The sequence below is a fragment of the Chionomys nivalis genome, chromosome 2, assembly GCF_950005125.1.
Source record: "Chionomys nivalis chromosome 2, mChiNiv1.1, whole genome shotgun sequence".
Lineage (NCBI taxonomy): Eukaryota > Metazoa > Chordata > Mammalia > Rodentia > Cricetidae > Chionomys > Chionomys nivalis.
Genome location: NC_080087.1, coordinates 83,191,470 through 83,211,956, shown reverse-complemented (window position 1 = coordinate 83,211,956; position 20,487 = coordinate 83,191,470). Strand labels below are relative to the sequence as shown.

General features: G+C 53.9%; 1 protein-coding gene across 21 annotated transcripts; it reads right to left on the bottom strand.

Moving 5' to 3' along the window:
• Positions 1-2,222: 2,222 nt before the first annotated feature.
• Positions 2,223-15,933, bottom strand: Dpf1 (double PHD fingers 1). Of its 21 annotated transcripts, none has more exons than XM_057762450.1 (12): positions 15,791-15,933; positions 10,121-10,281; positions 9,940-10,047; positions 8,269-8,396; positions 8,028-8,117; positions 6,838-6,916; positions 6,533-6,664; positions 5,613-5,663; positions 5,403-5,522; positions 4,079-4,191; positions 3,469-3,580; positions 2,223-3,326 (listed from the first exon to the last, which is right to left on the bottom strand). In XM_057762450.1, exons 1-12 carry the CDS (start codon positions 15,931-15,933, stop codon positions 3,256-3,258), a joined length of 1,308 nt encoding a protein of 435 aa, XP_057618433.1. In that variant the 3' UTR covers positions 2,223-3,255. The 21 variants fall into 21 exon arrangements, with proteins under 21 accessions (XP_057618433.1, XP_057618435.1, XP_057618442.1 ...); XM_057762452.1 differs by having other exon boundaries at positions 3,469-3,550; XM_057762459.1 differs by lacking the exon at positions 15,791-15,933 and adding an exon at positions 11,713-11,806.
• Between the last annotated feature and the right edge of the window lie 4,554 nt (positions 15,934-20,487).

Here is a 20,487-nt window from a genome sequence, read left to right as displayed (position 1 = left end):
AAAGTAAGGGCACCAAGACTTCTTGGTCACCCTCGGCTACATAGAAAGTTTAAGGCCATCCTGTGCTGTCCCCAAATAAAGTGGTAATAGTCCTTAAAAAAAATGCTGGCTTAGAAGTGGCTCAGTGGTTAAGAACACCGTCTACTCTCCAGATGGCCGGCATTCACATGGCAGGCAGTTCGTAACTCCTGATGTTTTAAGGGGGCGGGGAAGGCGGAGCAAAGGCAGCCCACACCTTTAATTCCAGCTCTTGGCAGGCAGACCAGCCCAGTTTACTTAGGAGTTCCAGGGCAGCCAGGACCATGTAGACCTTGTCTCAAACAAAAACACAGGATTTCAGGTAAAATAAGGACCATCTTAATCCACAGGACTAGGACTCAAAAGTCAAGGCTCTACCCCTAAGACTCCACCCCTTCCACCTCCATCTCATTTGTATACTCTGCCCTGCCCATGGTCGTCAATGCATCTCCACTGGGTCCCACTGCCAACAGTCAGGGAGTGGATTGTGGAGGAGAGCAGCTCGGGCCGCTAGGGGCCAGAGGTAGGAAGAACACGATCAGTCTCCCTCTACGTCCACAAGGAAGTGTCCCCACAAGGACGTGTCACTCGTTCACACCCTCCTGAAGCCTTAGCCAGGATCGGGTTCCCCGTGGCCCTCTTGGCTGTAGGGAAGGGGGGGGCAGCTTAAAACTCGATCTATGGACATCTGCGAGTGAGCGGGCCACGAGGCAAACTGACTTCAGACCCAGGAATTCCACGGGAAGATCCCAAGGACCCGCCTGCCCTGGGAACGTTGCCTCTCTGGAGAGAACCGCACCCCCGCCCCCCACAACTAGCTGTACTTGGCCTGTGTGTCTAAGCTCAACTCTGACCCTCCTTGACCCCAAACCCTCACCCCTGCCCCCACAACAACGTCTTCTGAAATGCGTTTGCATATATCCAGTGGAGAATCAAGCCCTTCCAGCTACTCAGGCATCCACTCTACACCCTCCTCGGGGCCCCATCCTTCAGCTCTGCCCTCCCCCCACCAACCCGGGCCAAGGGGGGAGGGAACCTGGGAACAAACTGTTCTCACATCCTCTCCTGGCCCGGGAGACACACCACCATCTCCCAACACCCCACCACTCACACGCGCACCCGCACACGCGCGCCAAGCCCTGATGGCGCCTGCACCGCCTGTAGTCCCTTCCCTTCTTGCCCCAGTTTTCCCTGTCTCCCCCTCCCCCACCTCTACTGAGCCTGCCACTCTATCTCCGGCCTCTTCAGGCTGGCACTCTACAGATTTCTGTTGTCCACCCCCTTTTTTTGTTACGAGAAGACTCACAATGTAGCTCAGGGTGACTCACCATCCTCCTGCCTCAGCCTCCAGTCCTGGGACTCTGAACCACTTGGTGTGCTACCATTGCCTTCCCAGCAAAAAAACATCTACCTCCTCCCTGTCTATTGTATAGGGGCCTCGCCTGTCCCTCTCCAGAGTCTCCTTATGCCATTTGCTTCCTCCTGACTTTGTAAATGTTCTGCTTCTCTCTCCAAAATGCTGTCCACTTCCCCCTCCCCTGGTCTTGCCAGAGACTGGCTTTTTAATTATTATTATTTATTTAAATTCTTGGACTAGTCCTCCATCCTTGACCCTCTTCCCTCAGAATTCTTGGGGGCTGTCTTCATCTGTGTTATCTCTCCGGCTTTGTCCTTTATTCATTCAGTAAATTTGTGACCTCAGAATCCTCCTTTTTCCTGAGCCTTATCCAGGCTCAGCCCCCCCCCCACACACACACACACACAACTGTCTCCTTGAATCCTGCATTTTGAGATGCCCTCCTGCCCTTCTCCACTTTTAGCCACACCCAGGGCAGGAAATCCCAGGTGACAGCCAGCCATGCTGGGGTGCCATCTTCCCACCATAGTCTGGGAGGGGGATGCCTTCAGGTCCCTCCGACCCTCCCTTCCCCCCAGCCCTCATTCCCACCTCCCTCTTTGAGCTGCCTCCCGCTGCAGCTGCAGCAGCCCGTTGCTAGGGCAACCACAGCTGGCTGGGTGGGAGCCCCTCCACCCCATCCCCCTCTTCTCTGCAGCAAGACAGGGAGGAGCTGGGACAAAGCCAGAGGGAGGCAGGGTGTAGGGGCAAGAAGGTGGGGGCTGGCCACAGTGGTTTCTACCCCAGTGAGGCCCCGTCTTGGTGACACCCCAAAGGTTAGAGAAGGAAGCAGTCATGGATAGAGGGGTCAGGCCCAGTTTAATACACAGAACAAGTTAATTCACAGCAGAGGCAGGCAATAAAGGAGACTTGGTAGCAAGGGGGGCACTCCTGGATTGGGGGTAGACTCCCCCAGACCCTCTACCTCCCCCACTTGCAGTCTCAATTTCCCTTTTTAAAACCCGAACAACAAACACACACAACCACAAGAAACAACCACACCCCCTCGCCACCCCCAAAATGGCTAGCGAGGGGGGGGGCAGGAGGCAGCCCGGCCTGGCCGGGTAGGGAAGGGGCTGAGAAGAGAGGAAAAAAAATGAGTCCATTGCAATCTGTGCTTCTCACTGCAGCGGGCTGGCTGCCTGCCTGCCTCGCCCCACTGGCCTGCCCCAGGCCTGGCAGGCACCGGGTGGGCGCAGGGTGGGGCTGTCAAGGAGGGCAGGAAGAGTTCAGAACCATGGTTCACATCATGCGGTATCCACGATGGGTACTGGGGAGGCAGTGGGTGGGCACCATGCCCACCTGGCCTGGGTGTGAGGAAGGAATGGTACCCACCTCAGATGGGGAGCTGAGACAATCACAACTCCAGAAACGGGGTGGGGAAGCGCCATTCGGGAACTGGTGAAGTCAGTACCCAGCAGACACTCGGCTGCCCTCCACCCAGACAGGCTTTATAGGGCTCTTTGTATATATTAATTTCTTTTTTTCTTTTTTCTGTTTTTTTTTTAACTTTTTGTCTTTTTCTCTAGAAAAAGGCTCTTTACGTGCCCCCAGCTGGCATCCACTACCCCCCTATGCCCGCCCAGAGGCGGGGTATGGCTTTGAGGGGAGCAGAAGCCCCTGGTGCACATTTGCCAAGGGATGGAGGTGGGGGGCAGGAGGAGCCCTACGGGACCCACCCACCCACAAGGTAACATTCCACTTACAGAGGGAGAACACCTTGGCTCCCTCTGGGATTCACCCTCTCCCTCCCACTGGGGACACTGGGTGGGAAGAGCCAGGAGCTCCTCGAGGCAGGAAAGTTAGCACCACCCAAAGGTCCTGGAGAAGCAGAGCCAGGCCTAAGTGAGGGTGATGTAGGCAGAAGCCTTCTCTTTCAAATGCCGAAGACAGAGGTGGCAACTCCAGCTCCCTGCGGGGGAAGCCACAAGACAAAATTAGATTCAAACCAAAGGGCGCCCCCCACCTGTCCCCACCCAGAGCACATGGTCTCTGCCACCAGGAAAACAGCATTCCAACCCACCCACCCATGTCTCGCCCACCTCTGCCCTCACCTTCCGGGGGCTCCGCCATGGGAGGGCTTAGGCAGTACATGTGGTAGCCCCGATCGCAGTCATCACAGAACAGCAACTGGTCCTGGGGGGTGAGACCCGCCCAGCTGGCACCCTGGGGGCATGGGCACCAGAAACCGGGGTGGGGGGCTGGGGCAGGGGCTAGGTCCCAGGGGCCCTTCTGAGAGAGCTGGCTCTGCAGTCTGTACTGTGGAGCCCACTGGCCTTGCTTCTCGACTCACAGTGTCGTCTGGGTTTTCTAAGGAATACTGAATGATGTTCAGCTGGCCCAGTGCCAGTTCAGGACCAGTGATAGGTTCAAATCCTGGCTCTACCATTTTCTCAGCTTGGTTGACCTCAGGCATGATTCTCCCTCCCTGAGCTCAGCATCTTCTACGTGTAGTGGGAACAAGAGCACCAGCCTCAAGGGAGGTCGGGAGGTGTCAGGGGGGGACGGACATAAAAGAGCACACGGGTGACAACAGCAATGCACGCTACTGCAGGTCACCCAGGGTTTATGAACAAGGAAGGCTTTGGGCTTCATGGGCAAAAGCAGCAGAGCCAGGCTGGAAGGGCAGCGGAGATGTGCCCAGGAGCCGGGGCAGGTACTCACGTCATTCTCCGAGGTACCGCACAGGCTGCAGGACTTGCACTCAATGCACTGCCAGCGGTAGGTCCGCACAGCTGCGGTCATGTTCACCGTGAACTGTAAACACGAGGGATGCCCTGGGGAGGGGACCAGAGGGCAGGGATGCAGTTAGCATGTCATTGTAGCTACTGGTGGCGACTGACCCCTGGGGAGGTGATGGCTCTATCCCCACCCCGGACTCAGAGGTCAAGATGAGCTTTGTGGCGGGACCCTACCCCCAAGATAGGCATCCGGAAGCTGGACTGCCGGCAAGCAGCTGTGTGTTGGCCACCACAGTCTCCTACTCAAGCCACCATGACAACCACACTCTCTCCCCGGAATACCATGGCAACCGCATTCCATTACCCACAGTGCTGTGGCAACCACGTTCTACCACCCACAACACTGTGGCAACCACAGTCTGTTAAGCACCGCACTAGGCGGCCACATTCCAATACCCACAACAGAGCGGCCAGCCCTCACGCTAACCCCAGCAACGTGGCAGCAGCCTTCTCCCAGCCAGGATGCTATAGCAACCGCTTCCACAACAGGGTCCCCACACCTCGCTTCCGTGAAACCAAAGGCCATACTGCACAAACTGCCACCAACAATCCCGGCAGTGTTAGCCTGTTTGGTCATTCTCCCACACCAGCACAGAGACACCTGTAGCCATGGGGCACAGCACTTACCACAATGCCCAGCGCCCACAGCCACTGTCCACAGAGCCCGACGACAGTTACAGTTCTCTCCCACAAAGCCAGACACCAACTGCCCACACAGCCTGACAGCCACAGCTACTGCCCACAGTGCCCAAAGACCAGTTGCCCCAGCACTGGGTACCCACAGCCACGACCCAGTCCACCATGCCAAAACAACCACATTCCGTTGTATTAAGTTTCCAAGACAACCCCTAGTGTAACAACCACAACCCATTCCCCGCGCTGCTGAGCGACCAGCCTTACTACCCAAGAGGCCTCCATGAAAACCCACATTATATTAACCACAGTTCTATCTTGTTCTCTACGGCGCCCGGGTGGTGTGGTTCATTACTCCCATACCTAGGTCCCCTACCCACAATGCCTCCGTAGCTTTTCTCTATTCCCCATGCCAGGAAGACACAAAACCACTGTACCTCATACTGTTCCTACATGGAGCCCGCTCAGTCTCCCACAGGCCTCAGCAGCAGGGGCAGCGCCTAGGCTCCGCTAAACCACTGTCCCCCCCCACCTTCCCCAGACAGGTCTTCACTCCCTTGCTTCCCATCCCCCATATGGATCCTGGGATGTCCCCTCCCCTCTGAGAGTGTCACCTGATCGCCCACAATCTGCACAGGAGATGAGGTCCTCGGGACAGCCAGTCTTCTTGGAGCCCCCCAGGCAAAAGTCACAGTAGCCATTGGGGATGACAGTGCCATCTGGTGCTTTCTTGGCTGAAAGACAGCAGGCAGCAGTGGGCACAGGACAGGTGGGGCATCCCCAAAGACTGCTGCAAAAGTCGGGGTGGAGGGAGGTGTCCCTACCTGTGTGTTTCCTCTGTGCCTCGGGGACCCAGGCCAATTCTTTGTAAAACTCTGGGGGTGGAGGACAGAAAGGGGCTCTTACCATAGGCAAGGTCCCATCTGTCCCCAGCCACAGCCCCAGGGGTGGACCCTTGGCCCAGGCACTGGGAAGTAGCAAAAAAAAAAAAAAAAAAAAAAAAAAAAAAAGCTGGGAGAGGGGCAAATAATTCTCACCAAAACTCAATCAAGTCTTGGGATTACTAAATGTTCTCTTTATTTTGTATCTTTGGGTAAAGGTGTGGGAATAGTTATAGCCTCAGCCAGGACTGCCACCCCGTTACACGTGCACACCCCAAAGTCAGCTTGCCTAGGTCAATAGTTAGCAGGCAGTTCTGCCAGACCTGATATGAAAACCTATTCAGGAAGACACTTTGAAAGGACAGGAGGTTCTGGGCCTGGCCTGAGGCTGCTGAGGCGCTCCCTCTGAGGGACAGGTGAGAGGCAGCTCCCTTCCCCCACAGCTCAGCTGTCATGGATGTGGGTGGGTGTTGAGGACCCTGGGGGCCACTGACCTTGCCCCTGGACACTAGCTGAGAAGGGAACAAGGGAGACCCAGAGAGGGAGGGGAGTCACCGATCACCCCCACCTCCAAGCTCTAATTGAAACAATAAATCAGACCCAGAAATATTATGCCCAGGCAGGGAGTGAGGGAGAGAGAGAGAGAGAGAGAGAGAGAGAGAGAGAGAGAGAGAGATGGTTGGTTGTCATGGCAACCCCAGAGCCAGCATCCCTATGGTCGGTGGGGGAGGGAACCGTTAAGCTGGAGATTTTCCAGAAATGTTTAATGTGCCCCCACCTCCCCTTCCCCAGCTACTCCCAGGCTCCACTGCCCCACCCCACCCCTGGGCATCTCACCCACCAGCCCTGACCCTCTGACTCACGTTTATGGTTGTTTTTCCGATGGAAAGGCAGGGCGTGGCGCTCAGTGTGCTCCTCCCCCTCCTCCTCAGCCAGGTGGGTGTGGGTGTAGTGGTAGCTGAGCCCTGGACGGTTTTTATACCTCTTCCCACAGACTGGAAGGTGAAGGGGTGGGTAGTAGTCAGACTCCAGGGCCACCTCCTCCAGCCTGGCCTCCAGGATCACACCATTCCCACTCTTTCCCCAGGACCCAGGACCAGAACAAGGGCCATAATATGTGAGGTCACCTGGTCCTACACCCCCTCTCCTCCCCTTCTGCAGAACTCACTATCACAGACGTACGGCTTGTCTCGGTCCTCCAGGGAAGCGGTGTCCTGGCGTTTCCTAAGACCTCCAATGCCATACGCCTGGGGGGAGGAGGGTTAGGAGTAAGGCACCCAGAAAACCAGGGAAAGGTTCATCATTCTTGGGGTTTCTAAGTTTGGTTGTTTGGTTGTTGTTGCTGTCGTCTGAAACAGGGTCTCACTATGTATTTCTGGCTGGCCTGGAACTCACTATGTAGAAGGGGCTGGCCATGCACTTGTCTCCGGATTACAGGCATGCGCTACCGTATTTTTACTGGGCTTCTTCATTTAGACTTGAAAGTCAAACTGAAAATAAAAAATTGATTTTTCTTTTCAGTCCTGGGGCCGTGGCTCAGTGACAGAGCAGGTGTCATGTGAGTCTGAGACTCTGGCTTCCATCCCAGCACCACGCAACAGTAATTAAATCTCCACGTGAAACTGGTCAAACGTCCTAGCTATAAGCCTTTGAGCTTCTCTCAGTACAACCATGGAGATAATTCTTTTTGTTGTTGCTGTTTGGAGACAGGGCTCCTGGCTGTCCTGGAACTCCCTGTATAGATCAGGCTGGCCTTGACCTCACAGAGATCCTCTTGCCTCAGCCTCTCAAATGCTAAGATTAAAGGTATGTTCTAACACTTTTTTATTATTATTTTTACTGGAATTTTGGTTTTGTTATGTTTGAGACAGGGTTTCTCTGTGTAGCCCTGGCTGGCCTGGAACTAGTTCTGTAGACCAGGCTGGCCTTGAATTGAGAGATCTACCTGCCTCTGTCTAGTGCTAGATTAAGGCCATCAAGCAGAAAGTTTTTTGTTTGCTTTGTGTGTGTGTGCGTGCATGTGCGTGTGTGTGTGTGTGCACATGTGTGCATGTAGGTGTTGTTTGAGTGGTTGCTTTGGTTTAGGATTTTTTATTTGTTTTTTTGCACGGGGTCTTTTTATGTAGTTCAGAATAGTCTAGAATTCACTTATCTCAAACTTAAGGCAATCCTCCTGCCTCAGCCACCACACCCAGCTCTGTAGACAGCCCTGATCCGCAGCACAAGCTACATTTTTCTTTTCAACTGTTTCTAATCTACTGAGTCGGATTTCCTCATCCATCAACACGGGCATAAAATCCGCTACTCCTACGTACAGCTCTGGGGAGGAGGTGGTGGGGAGAAGCTTCCGGAAGATACCTTTCCTTTGGCCCTGTTCTTCCTCCTGGGAATGTCTTCCTCCAAGTCTTCTACCTCGAGTTCATGCGGAAACTCCAGCAACTGCTGTTTCTGGGCCCAGTAGAAGGGAGATTAGGGGGTCAAGAAGGTGGGGGCACGGATGTGCTGCAGGTGGGGCAGGAGAGCAAGTCGGGGAGCCTTCGGGGAGGATGGAGACTCAGGGGACCCAGAGCGGACCTGCAGCCAGGGTGGGGGCTCCTACCTGACAGTCCATAATGGTCTCCTCTTCCTTCAGCTCGACCTTCTTCTCTCCTGTCTCAGCACACAGCAGAGCCTCAAGGACCGGCCCTTCCGGAAGGCCACCCTCCTTCTTCAAGGGTACCTCACAATCTGGGGACAGTCCACAGGAAAAGTGGTATCCATTGAGGAGGCTGTGACCAGAGTGCCCAGGTTGGGGGGGGGGTGCGGACAGGGTCCTTATGGCAGGGACAGGCTCTCCCACACCCAGTCAACAAGGACATAAAGATTCAACCTCAGATCCTAGGGAGGCATGGCCACACCTTAGCTCTATTGACTAAAAAAGATAAGGCCAGGACACCAAATACACCCAGAAACCCTCAGGGACAATGCAGACCCTCATAACCACCTGTGAAAGCCCGCCAGTCCCTCAGCTACACCCAGAAAGTCAGACATGTGACTAGGAAACACACAGACATAAAAGCAGGACATGCGGATAGGTGGGCAGACACACCAGACCTTTGAGTACAGCTAGACACACAGAAGACACACAATTAAACCCTGGGACATAGGGGAACTCGGAAGATGAAGGAGTCACAGAACAACCTGAACCCATATTAATTAGGAAGACACAAGCAGGTCCTAGATACACCTGGACACTCAAAGACACCCCCAGGGAGAAGCACTCAAGTGTGCTCACACACGTAAATAGAGAAACACGGGCAGTCCTCTTGACAGGCCGACACACATGGAAAGACATGGCCAGTCAGCACTCCGTACTCCTGTTACAAGCAGACCTTCACACACTGAGGGGGAGATCAGGGGGTTCGGGACCAGTGTCTGGCTTTCCTGAACAAACTGGAAAAGCACTAACCCAGTCAGTCTATGAACTAGCACACACCTCAAGAAACACCCAACACAGAAACAAGCTGAAAGTCTCCCATAACAACTCCACAGCATCAGGACCACAGCGGGATGCCCTGATGGAACCATATATACCCCCAGAAGAGTGAGATATGCACAGACCCACCACACGCACACATCAAACACATATCTTCTGACACATACCCTCACTTGGAAACACCTAGACAGAAACAAGCATTCTAAGACATTCAGCAACAAAGTTACAGTTAGACACTCAACTCAGTGGTTCTCAACTCCTAATGTTGTCACCCTTTAATGCAGGTCCTCATGTTGTAGTGACCCCGACCATAAAATTATTTCATAACTACTTAATTACTGTAATTTTGTTACTGTTATGAATCGTGATGTAAATATCTGATATACAGGATACCTGATATGCGACACTTTCAGGGTCCCCACTCACAAGTTGAGAAACATTGCTAACTCATCCAAACACACGGAGATAGCCAGATGCCCTCCAGCACCCACAGAAAGAAACACAGCCAGACATGGGTGTATCCCAGCTCACTGGGGAACAGATAGAGTCAGACTTGATACATCTAGACACAGATAACGCAGTGTCCTCCATACACCTGCTCGGCCATGACCCACATAGCAGGTATGGCTGGAAGCTCAGGAACTCAAAGGAAGTAACTCAAGACATCTGGGAGAGGGGCAGATAGTCTGCTGTAGAGACACTTGGGGGAAAAAGGGACTATGTTCGTACTGGCACCAATGGGGCTGAGGACCTTGATGGGGGCCACACAGGCCCAGGGGACACAGCTGCACCCACCGATCTTGTACTCGCAGGGCCGCAGCCTGGGGTCCTCCAGGATGTTGAGCCTCCGTTTCTTCCTCCAACAGCGGGCAGGATAAGTGTAGATCTGTCCCGGGGCCAAACCTGGAGGAGAGAGTCTGTGAGCTTGAGGTCCCGGGACGCAGGCCCCGCCCCGCCCCAGCCTCGCGGCGGGTACCAGGCCCGCGGTGAGTCTTCTCCATCCAGATGTAGCAGTTGTTCTGGGCCACACCGGTCTGCGAGTCGAGGAAGGGCAGACGCAGGCTGCGCTCGGCGCACAGGCGCGCGTTGTAGCTGCGGCAATGCTCGATGGCCTCGCGGTAGAAGTCCTCGCCGAGGCTGCGGGGACGGGCGAGCAGCGGGCGGGCGACTGTCAGCAAGGGCTGGCACGGGGAGGCCCAGCACCCTCCCCCTGGCTGCCCGTTCCCACTGATCCGCAAAGGGTAAGCCAGTCAGGACCACCTTCAACTCCCCCCTCCTCCTACCCCTCCGGACCCGGGGGCGGGGCAGGGTGCTGCCGGGGAGGCAGCTACCTGGAACTTGATTATGTCTCAGGTTAAAAAGTCTTCACAGACAGCACAGAAACAGGTCGAAACACACCGGGACCCATCCACACATGAACGTAGTCAAACACCCAAAACAAACAAATCGCACATGGCCACACGGGATTCACGCACAAAGAGAAACATATCCCAATATTCACAAAGGAGAAGCAAACAAATTCCCTCCCTCCCTCCCTCCCTCCCTCCCTCCCTCCCTCCCTCTCTCTCTCTCTCTCTCTCTCTCTCTCTCTCTCTCTCACACACACACACACACACACACACACATACACACACACACATCACTTGCAGAACACAAATATTCCAAGTCAGAAACACACCATAGAACTACCTATGCACGTCATGTATCCAAAGACCACAAGATAAACAAATTAACCACAAAGACTCCACAACACAGAAACATACTACACTACACGCACACATCGCAACAGTCACACAGTGTCCAAAGACAGGGACTCGAGAAACATTTACACATGCACTTACACATCTATCCAAAGACACTATGTCAAACACACAATACAAAGAAATCTCAGAGATTTACACAGGTACACATACACACATTCACACCCTGGCAAAACAGAAACCCAAATTTAAAATACATTCCAAACACAGATACACGCCTTGGAAACAGGGACAGTCAGGTCTGCCCGTGTTCACACAAAAATTTAGACATATCCGCACATCTCCCTAGCCAAAGACACAGAGCATAAATGGAGCAGTTCCACCAGACATGTGCACGCACTCAGAGCCCAAATAGTCAGATAGGTAGCGCAGAATAAAAGAAATCATATACATACCCACACATTCAACCAGAAAACAAAAAGCAATGCACAAGTCGCACAACACTCTCCACACCCCAAGACAAAGGTAGCGTGGATTCGACTCGAGTGTACTCAGGCCCCAGCTTCCCTAAGCCATTTACCCTCCTTCAAACCCTGGCATCCCTGGGAGGGGACATGACCCCCTTCCCCTAAAACGCCCGGGAGACCCCTCCCCCACATCCTCCACCCGTCCAGGAGAAACGCGTCGGACATCATTCTTGCCAGACACCCACAGTCACACACGCTCGCACCCCCGCACACGGTGACAGCCCCCTGACACCCCACCGGCCCCACCCCCAGCGGCCACACACATACACAGACACACGCGCGCGCGCGGCCGCGTAGACCCGCCCGCGCGAACTCCCCCGCCTCGCGCCCGCCCGCACCACCTCAGGGGGCCGGGGATGACCGTGGCCATCTTGCTCCCCGGGTCCTGCCCCCAGCAGGTCCCTGCCGGGTCGGTCCTCCCAGCGGTCGGGCGGGCGCAGAGGCCGCCCATCCATTCATTCCCGGGGGGCGGGAGCACGCGGATCTTGGCCAATCAGGACAGCGGGGCGGGCCGCCCAGGCCATGCCGGGAGTGGTAGTCCCTGGCGGGCCCACAGCCCCAAGGGGATGGAGGCTCACGCCGCCGTTTACACACGCTCACTCACACGCACTCTCCAGTCCCACGTGCACAGACGCATGCACGCACACACGCGCACATGGCAACTTACACACAGTCACACTACACTCGGAGACTCCCACACACCCCGTTCACACACCTTCACGCACGCCCAGCCGCAAGCGCGCACACCTCGCAGGTGCCCACCCAGCGGTGTCACCAGTATGCCGGCAGAGACGCTACCTCTCCCACCAGGCCGTCCAAACTCTAGAGAACCCATCGCATCCCAGGGCTGACTCTCGCGGTCAACCCGGTCCACTCCGCAGGACTACAGGACTGCCGGCATTCTTCCAGAGCTCAAATCCTCGCTGATAGGACTTCAGGCACAAGACTTAACCTTTCTGGGCCTGCTTGCTCCTTTAGAAAATAGTTATAATGCCTCATCGGAATGAAGAGTAGATGAGTAACAAGGTAAGTGGCTGTTTTAGTGACAATCTTGCTGTTCAGCCCAAGCTGGTCTCAAACTACAATTCTACCTCTGCCTCCCAAAGGTGTATGACACCACGCCAGCTGCTGTAGTGTTTTCCAGGGTACATAGCAGGGCTTGGGGTTCGGTTCTGGTAAAAAGAAAGTATTTGAGAGTCCATGGGTTCAACCACAGTCCCAGATGAGAAAGTAGTACTGGCAGGTACTAATCTACTCCTTTATTCCACAGAGAAGTTATCTACAAAGAGGATCTGATAGGCACCAAGGCACAGAGTGGCGATGCTGTTACTGGAATAATGCCTGTCCTAGTAGGTGGTCAGAAGATACATGCCAGGTGAATCCTTAATGCCCACCATGTGCTGAGCACGGCTCTCTCCAGGCTAAACTAGTTCTATCCTTATTTCCCAGACAAGGACTTTGGGATCTTGAGGAGAAACCTTGCTGTGTTCTCTGCCCCTGTCTGAAGGTAATGATGAAAGATTTATTCACCTAGCCATCCACATGGAAATCTTGCCTCTTTTCCTCTCCCACTGTCACCCACAGACACTACCCCAACAGAGCCCCGGAGAATGAGCTGACCTACTGAGTCTCACACACACACACACACACACACACACAGCCCCCCACCCTCTGGGGAATAACAGCATTCTGATTTGAGTGGCTGCATAAATTAGCATATCAAGTGTTAATACAAATAAACCCTTGTCCAGCAGAGGGTGTTCCACCCATCCATAAAAGACCTGAGATTTCCTGAACTATATACACCTCCAGAGTTGGCTCCCTTCCACAAATGTCCGCATCTACCGCGGGGCCATCTAAGTCATCAAGGCCTTGACCCATCCCTTTCCCAGCATAGGTAGGGCGTCCGATTCACTTCCTGCACAGAATTAAATAAGGAGTGCTGGCTCCTCCTCTCAGACCCCAGGAGTGTCCACCCACCTTGCCATGATATGCCCTGTCATTCAGCTCAGAGTGTCCCTGTCACTTTCCACCTCCCCCACCACCAGATCCCCAGCACACCCTCCCCAACCTCTTCCACACCTCCACCTTTGCCGTGCCCACACACTCCCGAGTGTAGCTGGTGTCCTATCTCCCCTAGCAAAGGGCCTGGCTCCGTTCTCTTAAGAACCTCTCCACACACTCTCCTCCAAACTTGGCCTCTCAGTTGTCAAAGCAATGCCCCGTCCCAGCAATGCCCTGTGTTATAACATTAGTCACTATTCACACTCATAGTAAGAATCAAAACTTTGGGTCAGACTAAGGCCCTGTGCAAAGTGTTTGAGAGCGACAGCCTTTCCAGCGAGGTCCTGTGACCCAGCTACGTAACCCTAGTATCCAGAGAGCTGAGGAGATTGCTTGAGTTTCAGGGCAGCCTGCGCTAGAGAGTTTTTAAGAGTCTGTCTTAGAAACAAAGCAAAGCAAAACAAAACAAACAAAACCCCACAAAACTAAAAAGTCTGGCATGGTGACACACAACTAAAAAGAAAAGCCCTGCTAAGATCAAGCCTATAACTCAACACCTCGATGAGCCTCACTGCTGCCCCCATGAGGTAATACAAACAGTTATGCGGCCCAACCCACACTCAGTAACACTGAGGCCCAGAGCAGGAAACCAATGGCTTCCAGCCAAGTGTGAATTCAGGCAGGAAGAACTAGAGCCAGTGCCAAAGGGCTCTCCTTCCCAAGGGGATTTGGCTCTAGCCCTAGCTGGCCTAGAGCTCACATATAAACCAGGCTGGCAGAGATCCACCTGCGTCTGCCTCCCTAGTGCAGGGATTAAAGGCGTGCGCCACCACGACCTGTGGCTCTGGGATTCCTTAGGGACGAGTGCGTCCCACTTCCAGCCCAATAGGACATTTGGAAGGAAATCAGAAGAGACCCGCGCCAATCCCCTCCGACTGTCTTCTATACTCCTGCAGAGTGCACACCAAGTACACTTCCCCCGACGTGTTTTGCAGACCTACCAACCCAGTATACACCGATTTCAGACTGTCCCTCCAAAAGACAGAGACCTCTATGTGTGTGACTAAGAGTCAGAGGGAAGTATAGTATGTTACCATTGCCCACGCCTCACACTGACCCAGGTACCAGACGGTCTCCCTTGTAGGCGCGTACCTGTAAATCCCTGCCCCCCTATTTTCTCACCGCCGCCCCCCCCCCAATCCCAGAAACCAGAAGCAACTGGGAAAGGGTTTGGGTTCAAAGAACCTTTCTGTAGGTGAATGGGGGGCGGGGCGCACGCTCCCAGTCATCCCAACGCTCCAGGCTCAAGGTCAAGTCTATAAGTGCAGGGGGTGGAGAAAGGGGGAGGTAGCCTCGGCCCCTTTGTGCGGCGCCGCGGGCGCTCGCCCTCCGCCTCCTCCGCCCGGTCGGGAGCGGGGGAGGGGAGTGCCGCTCTCCTGCAGGGAGAGAGGGCGGGAGCGGCCACGCTCCTGTCACTCGCAGCCGGCTGTCACCGCCAGGGAAAGGGGGTGGGGTGGAGGTGGAGAGCTCTGGGACCTCGGGGTCCGGGATCCCGAGGAAGGACCAAGAGAGGGAGATATAAAAAGGAGAAGACGACGTCGGGTGGCAAAGAGCTAGGAAGGACGGGGAAGGGCTAGCCTCCGACCCAGGCGTCCGGGTTCCCAGACACCGGGCCCAGCAGGAGGCCAGCGCTCAGCGAAGAGTAGCGACAGGCCAAAAGGGAGGGAATTCCCGGAGAGGGAGGCGCTCTCAGTACCGGCTTCCGAGGCACCGGTCCTCAAGGGGATGGGAGGTGCTTGCGTTAGATGGGTATGGACGGAGAGAAGGAGGGTTGCCACGGTCCGAACCGACAGAGACGTCGGGACTTCTAGGTCTTGGAGACCCGAGAGCAAAGAGAGGAGACAGCAAGGACTCAAACGGGGATGGTCTCAGCTCCCACTCTGCAGCCTCAGGGTTCCGGGAGAAAGACCCGACAAGAGGATGGTGCTTTGATGAGGGAAATGGGTGGTGAGATACATGAGGATTCAGGTCCGTACTTAGAGGTTGGTACCTCCCACCCACCCGGGGCAGTCGTGCACCCCCCTCAGACGCCGAGGAGCAGAGATGGAGTAGGCGAGCAAAGCCCCTACCCCCACTCTGGGTGGGGACACGGCCTCCGCCACCCCCTAGTCCGCGCCACATTCCTTCACTGACAGCGACAAAGAAGAGGAGCCCTCGCGACCCAGAAGGGCTCCCATACCTAACCCCAAGGGGCAACAGGGGGCGGAAGGTTCGCAGGGGAGTGGGGACAAACAGGGGGTCCCCGAGTACCATCCATACATTCACGCGCTGCGTCCCCCACCCCAGCCCCGGGGAGTGCCGGGGGAGGACTAGCTCCTGGGGGAGGGATTCCAGACTTGGGGAGGGAACACTCACGACTTGAGCGGGTTCTGAATGGCGGTGGCCATGGCCAGCTCGGCTGGGCCGCCTCCAGCCCGGGGCGCCGCTGCCGCTGCGCGCGGGCCCAGCCCGGCCTGCGCCGCCCGCTCTGCCGCCCAGCGCGCTACGATTTCATTCATTCTTGGGGCTGCAGCGCGAGCGAAGAGGGGCGGGCCGGGGGCGGGGCTCAGCCAATCCCCGCGCCTCCCAGCGCACGACGGGACCTGGAGTCTAGGGGCGCGCGGCGGCGCCCGAGGGCGCCCCTGCAGGGACTACACGTCCCAGGGGCCGTTGGGAGGATGGCGCACCCATTGGTTGCTAGGGATACAGGGAGGGGCTGGGCATCCCTCCAGAGCATCCTTCCTTCCCATTCTGGGGATGCTTGGTTCTCAGCTGGGGCTTCTTCCACCATCTAGTCTTGTACCACCATCATCACCACCACCACTACCACCTCCACCTCCACCTCCCAAGGGATGTGGATGACCCACAGGGAGTGTGAAATATCTTTTTTTTTCTGTGCCTGCTTGTCTGAATGCCTGTAACCTGTAAAGCTGTCCTGCAACAGAAGGGTTTGATCGATGTCTTTGTTCATTGACTGAGCGCCTATGACCAGCACTCTCCTAGGCTCTGAGAATACAGCAATGATAAAGACAAAGTCACTGATCTTCTCAAGAAGTTCACATTCTAGTGCTGGAGAGGTAGGAGAGGTAGCTCAGCAGTTAAGAGCTCTTCCTGTTCTCCCAAAGGACCCAGGTTCGGTTCCCAACACCCACATTGGACTGCCCACAGTCTGACATCATCTTCTGGTCTCTGTGGACACCAAACACGCAGAAGGCTCACACACACACCTGAAAGCAAACACTGATACATAGAAAAATAAATGAATCTAAAACTAAATCTTAAAAATGAAAGTTACTGTTAGTGAATGAAAAGTGAGACAAGTTTGAGATGAGCAAGGACCCACTCCTCTGGTGGGGGGTCTCATAGGTCACTGTGAGATGAGCAAGGACCCACCTATGGTGGGAGGTCTCGAAGGTCACTGAGAAGAAAGTAGATTGTGTTCCAAGTGAGATCCATTCCCCCAGTTCTTTCTTAGAGCACACAACACCCATGAGTAAATCCCATCATCCCAAACCCTCAGACAACAGTTAACAGGGATCTCCATCCATCGTGTGAGTCCTGGAGATAGAACCTGGGGCTTCAGGATTGACCTGTCATCTCTCCAGTCTTACTTCTTAAAAATTATATTTATTTATTTATGGTTTTTTTGTTTGTTTGTTTTTTGTTTTAGCTTTGAAGCCTGTCCTGGAACTTGACCAGGTTGGCCTTGAACTCACAGAGATCCGTCTACATCTGCCTCCTGAGTGCTGGGATTAAAGGTGTGTGCCACCATGCCTGGCTATCCCTAATTAATTTGGTGTGCACATGTGAATGCTCACTCAGCACCCCGTCCCAGTTCGTGGTGCTACTGTGGGGGTCAGAGGACAACTTACAGGAGGAGAATCTCTTCTGCCATGTTAGTCCCAGGGATAGAACTCAGGCTGGGTGGCAAAGGCTTTTGCCCACTGAGCCATCACACTGGCCCTCCTTTTTACCTTTTATTTGACATAGGGTCTCACTAGGTTGACCAGGATGGTCTTGAACTCATGCTGTGGCCTAAGCAGGCTTTGAATTCATTATTCCTCTCTTGTGCCTGCTAAATTGCAGGTCTGTGCTACCAGACCCAGCTAATACCTCTTTTTCTGAACGTTGTTATATATATATATTATATATATAATATATAACATATATTATATATTATATATATATAAAATCTTTTAATTTACTCTCTGACTCCACTCATTAGAACATTGTTTCTCAGGGGTGAGGGTAACTTGTGCCTTTAATCCCAGCACTCAGCAAGCAAAAGCAGGTAGATCTCTTAGTTCAGGGCCAGCCTGGTCAACAGAGCAAGATCCAGGGCTATATAGAGAAACCCTGTCTCAGGAAAAAAACAAACAAACAAAAAAATCCCTGGTTCTCCTAAGGGTTTGTTGTTCCAGTCATGGTTATGGCTATGTCCTCAGTGCCTGAATGAATGAGTATAATTCCCAGTTAGTCCCTTGCCCCACTGTCCTTCCCCCTGTTCATCTCTGAGGCACACACCCAGAACCCAGCAGGCACAAGTAAGGTGGCCAGCTATGCTCTGCCACAGACCTGGGACAGCCTGAGTTGGGGGCAGGGTGGGGGCTGCTGTGTTAGGGATGTCCCATGGAGAGTCCCAGGCAGAGAAGGGAAAGGTTACTAGGCAGTGCTCTGGAAGCTGAGGCCGAAGGAGCAGGAATTCAAGGCCTGCTCAGGCTGCATAGCAAGTTGGAGGAACGGATCCCTGGTCCTGGATAGGTGTATTTACTTATCCCCAGAGGATTATGGGATACCTCTCAGGAGCTCTGACCCAGCTGCCTGAAAATGATGTGCTTCTGTTTCTGGCTGATCTGTGTATGATACCTTTGAGGCTGTTCCCTGATCCTGATCACTGAGCAAGGTCCCTGTTCTGATCTCTCAACCTTGATGGCTGATCGTTCTGTCTCTCAAGTATTGGGGACCAGCAATAAAAATTTTTACTTTTACTTTTTTTTCTTTGTTTTAGTTTAGTTTGGTTTTTTTTAATATTTTATTTATTTATTTATTATGTACACAATATTCTGTCTGTGTGTGTTTATGCCTGAAGGCTAGAAGAGGGCACCAGATCTCAGTACAGATGGTTGTGAGCCACCATGTGGTTGCTGGGAATTGAACTCAGGACCTTTGGAAGAGAAGGCAATGCTCTTAACCGCTGAGCCATCACTCCAGCCCCCTAGTTTGTTTTTTTGAGACAGGGTTTCTCTGTGTAGCTTTGGAGCCTGTCCTGGCACTCACTCTATAGACCAGGCTGGCCTCAAACTCACAGAGATCTGCCTGCCGCTGCCTCCCCAGTGCTGGGATTAAAGGCCTGTGCCACCACCGCCCGGCTTTTGTTTGTTTGTTTTATGTATGTTTTGTTTTATGTGTGGCCCTGACTGTCCTGGAACTCCTTCTGTACACTCAGGGATCTGTCTGCCTCTGCCCCTCACCCTCTCTGAGGGTTGGGTTTAAAGGTATTTTAAACCTTTGGTTATTTCTCTTCTATCGGGAATCGAAAGGACTGGCCACCAGAGGGCACTGTGGCTCAGTCTTTGTCCAGCAGAGCCAGTTCTTGAGTCCTGGCATGGAGAAGCCAAATCCCAAACACTGGGGGCAACCAGGAATACACAGACTCAGTTCTGAACCTCCAGCCCTACTTAGGGCCTGGGCACCGGGTCTGCTCCCCAACCCGGCATCATAGGCTCCAGTGTACAGCTAGGCACAGTGGTAGCTACCTGTGATCAGCAGAGGTGGTTTTGCACCTGCAGACCCAGGGCTTGGGAGGTAGAGACTGGAGGAGCAGGAGTTCAAGATCATCTTCTATAATATTCTGGGGCGCTGTGGTAGTGTGCACGCCTTTAATCCCGGCACTCAGGAAGCAGAGGCAGGTGGATCTCCGTGAGTTCAAGACCAGCCTGGTCTACAGAGAGAGATCCAGGACAGGTTCCAAAGCAGCAGTGAAACTCTGTCTCAGACACACACACACACACACACATATGCATACACATACATACACACATATATGCACCAATGGATATAGATAGATATATAATATATAACAATATATTGTGTATTTATATATGCGTGTATATATAGAGAGAGACAGAGACAGACAGAGAGAGAAAGACATAGGCACAGCCACATCAAGAACCCCAATACCTCAGGCCCACGGGAGCCGCAAAGCACTTCCCTCAAGGCTGGGCTCAGAGGGATGCAAAACCTTCCTTTGCTCCAAATGCAAATGTTGACAGTGTGTGCGAGACTAGCAACTGTAACTTCTTCCTCCAGGACAACTGCAACCTTAGACTGCGGGCTTGCAGAGACCTCCCACTGACATGGGCTAACCCATCCCCTGTGGCTCAGATAACTAAGTGCTGAGTTCTGAGCTGTTGAATACTAAGGGCCCTCCATCAGGGCAAGCACAGCCCACCTGGCCCTGGCTTTTCTGTGCATGTCTACATGTCTGCCCTAATTTTTTTGGGGGGTGGGATGGGGGGGTAGTTGAGACAAGGTTTCTCTGTAGCTTTGGAGCCTTCCTGGAATTCACTCTGTAGACCAGGCTCCACCTGCCTCTGCCTCCTGGGTGCTGGGATTAAAGGTGCACCACTACTGCCCGGCCATGTTTGCCCTTTCTTCATTCCCTCACCACCCCTGCCAGGCCAAGTCCCAGCCAGGTTGTGACAACATATCAATTGGGAGCCGGACTAAACTACAAGACACCTGTCCAAAACATAGAAGAAATTATTTGCTGCCCATTCACATCTGCTGAGACTCCAGGTCCTTCTATGTGACTCAGGTCTGTGGTTGCTGGGGCAGTTACTCTGCCTGCTGTGCAGAATGGACAGGGTTCATGCATAGAGAATTTGGGGGCACAGAGCAACAAGTCTTTGGATGATAAAGATGATTCAGATGTGTGGCTAGTATAGCTGGAGGGACAGAGGTGCCGTGCCCTGAGCTAGGACAGCCTGGACTGGAGCCCATGTGGGAGACACCATGTTGTACAACGTCTGGTGTGTTGAACTTGTTGGGCTCCAGGTATGGAACAGGGTGTG

Bases quoted from the DNA above. Each gene is read 5' to 3' on its own strand.
- Dpf1 (XM_057762450.1), bottom strand. From the start codon at position 15,933: ATGAATGAAATCGTAGCGCGCTGGGCGGCAGAGCGGGCGGCGCAGGCC. The intron at 10,048-10,120 runs GTACCCGCCGCG...TCTCTCCTCCAG, and splicing joins GAAGACTCACCGCGGGCCTG to GTTTGGCCCCGGGACAGATC. The intron at 8,397-9,939 runs GTGGGTGCAGCT...GACTGTCCCCAG, and splicing joins GCCCTGCGAGTACAAGATCG to ATTGTGAGGTACCCTTGAAG.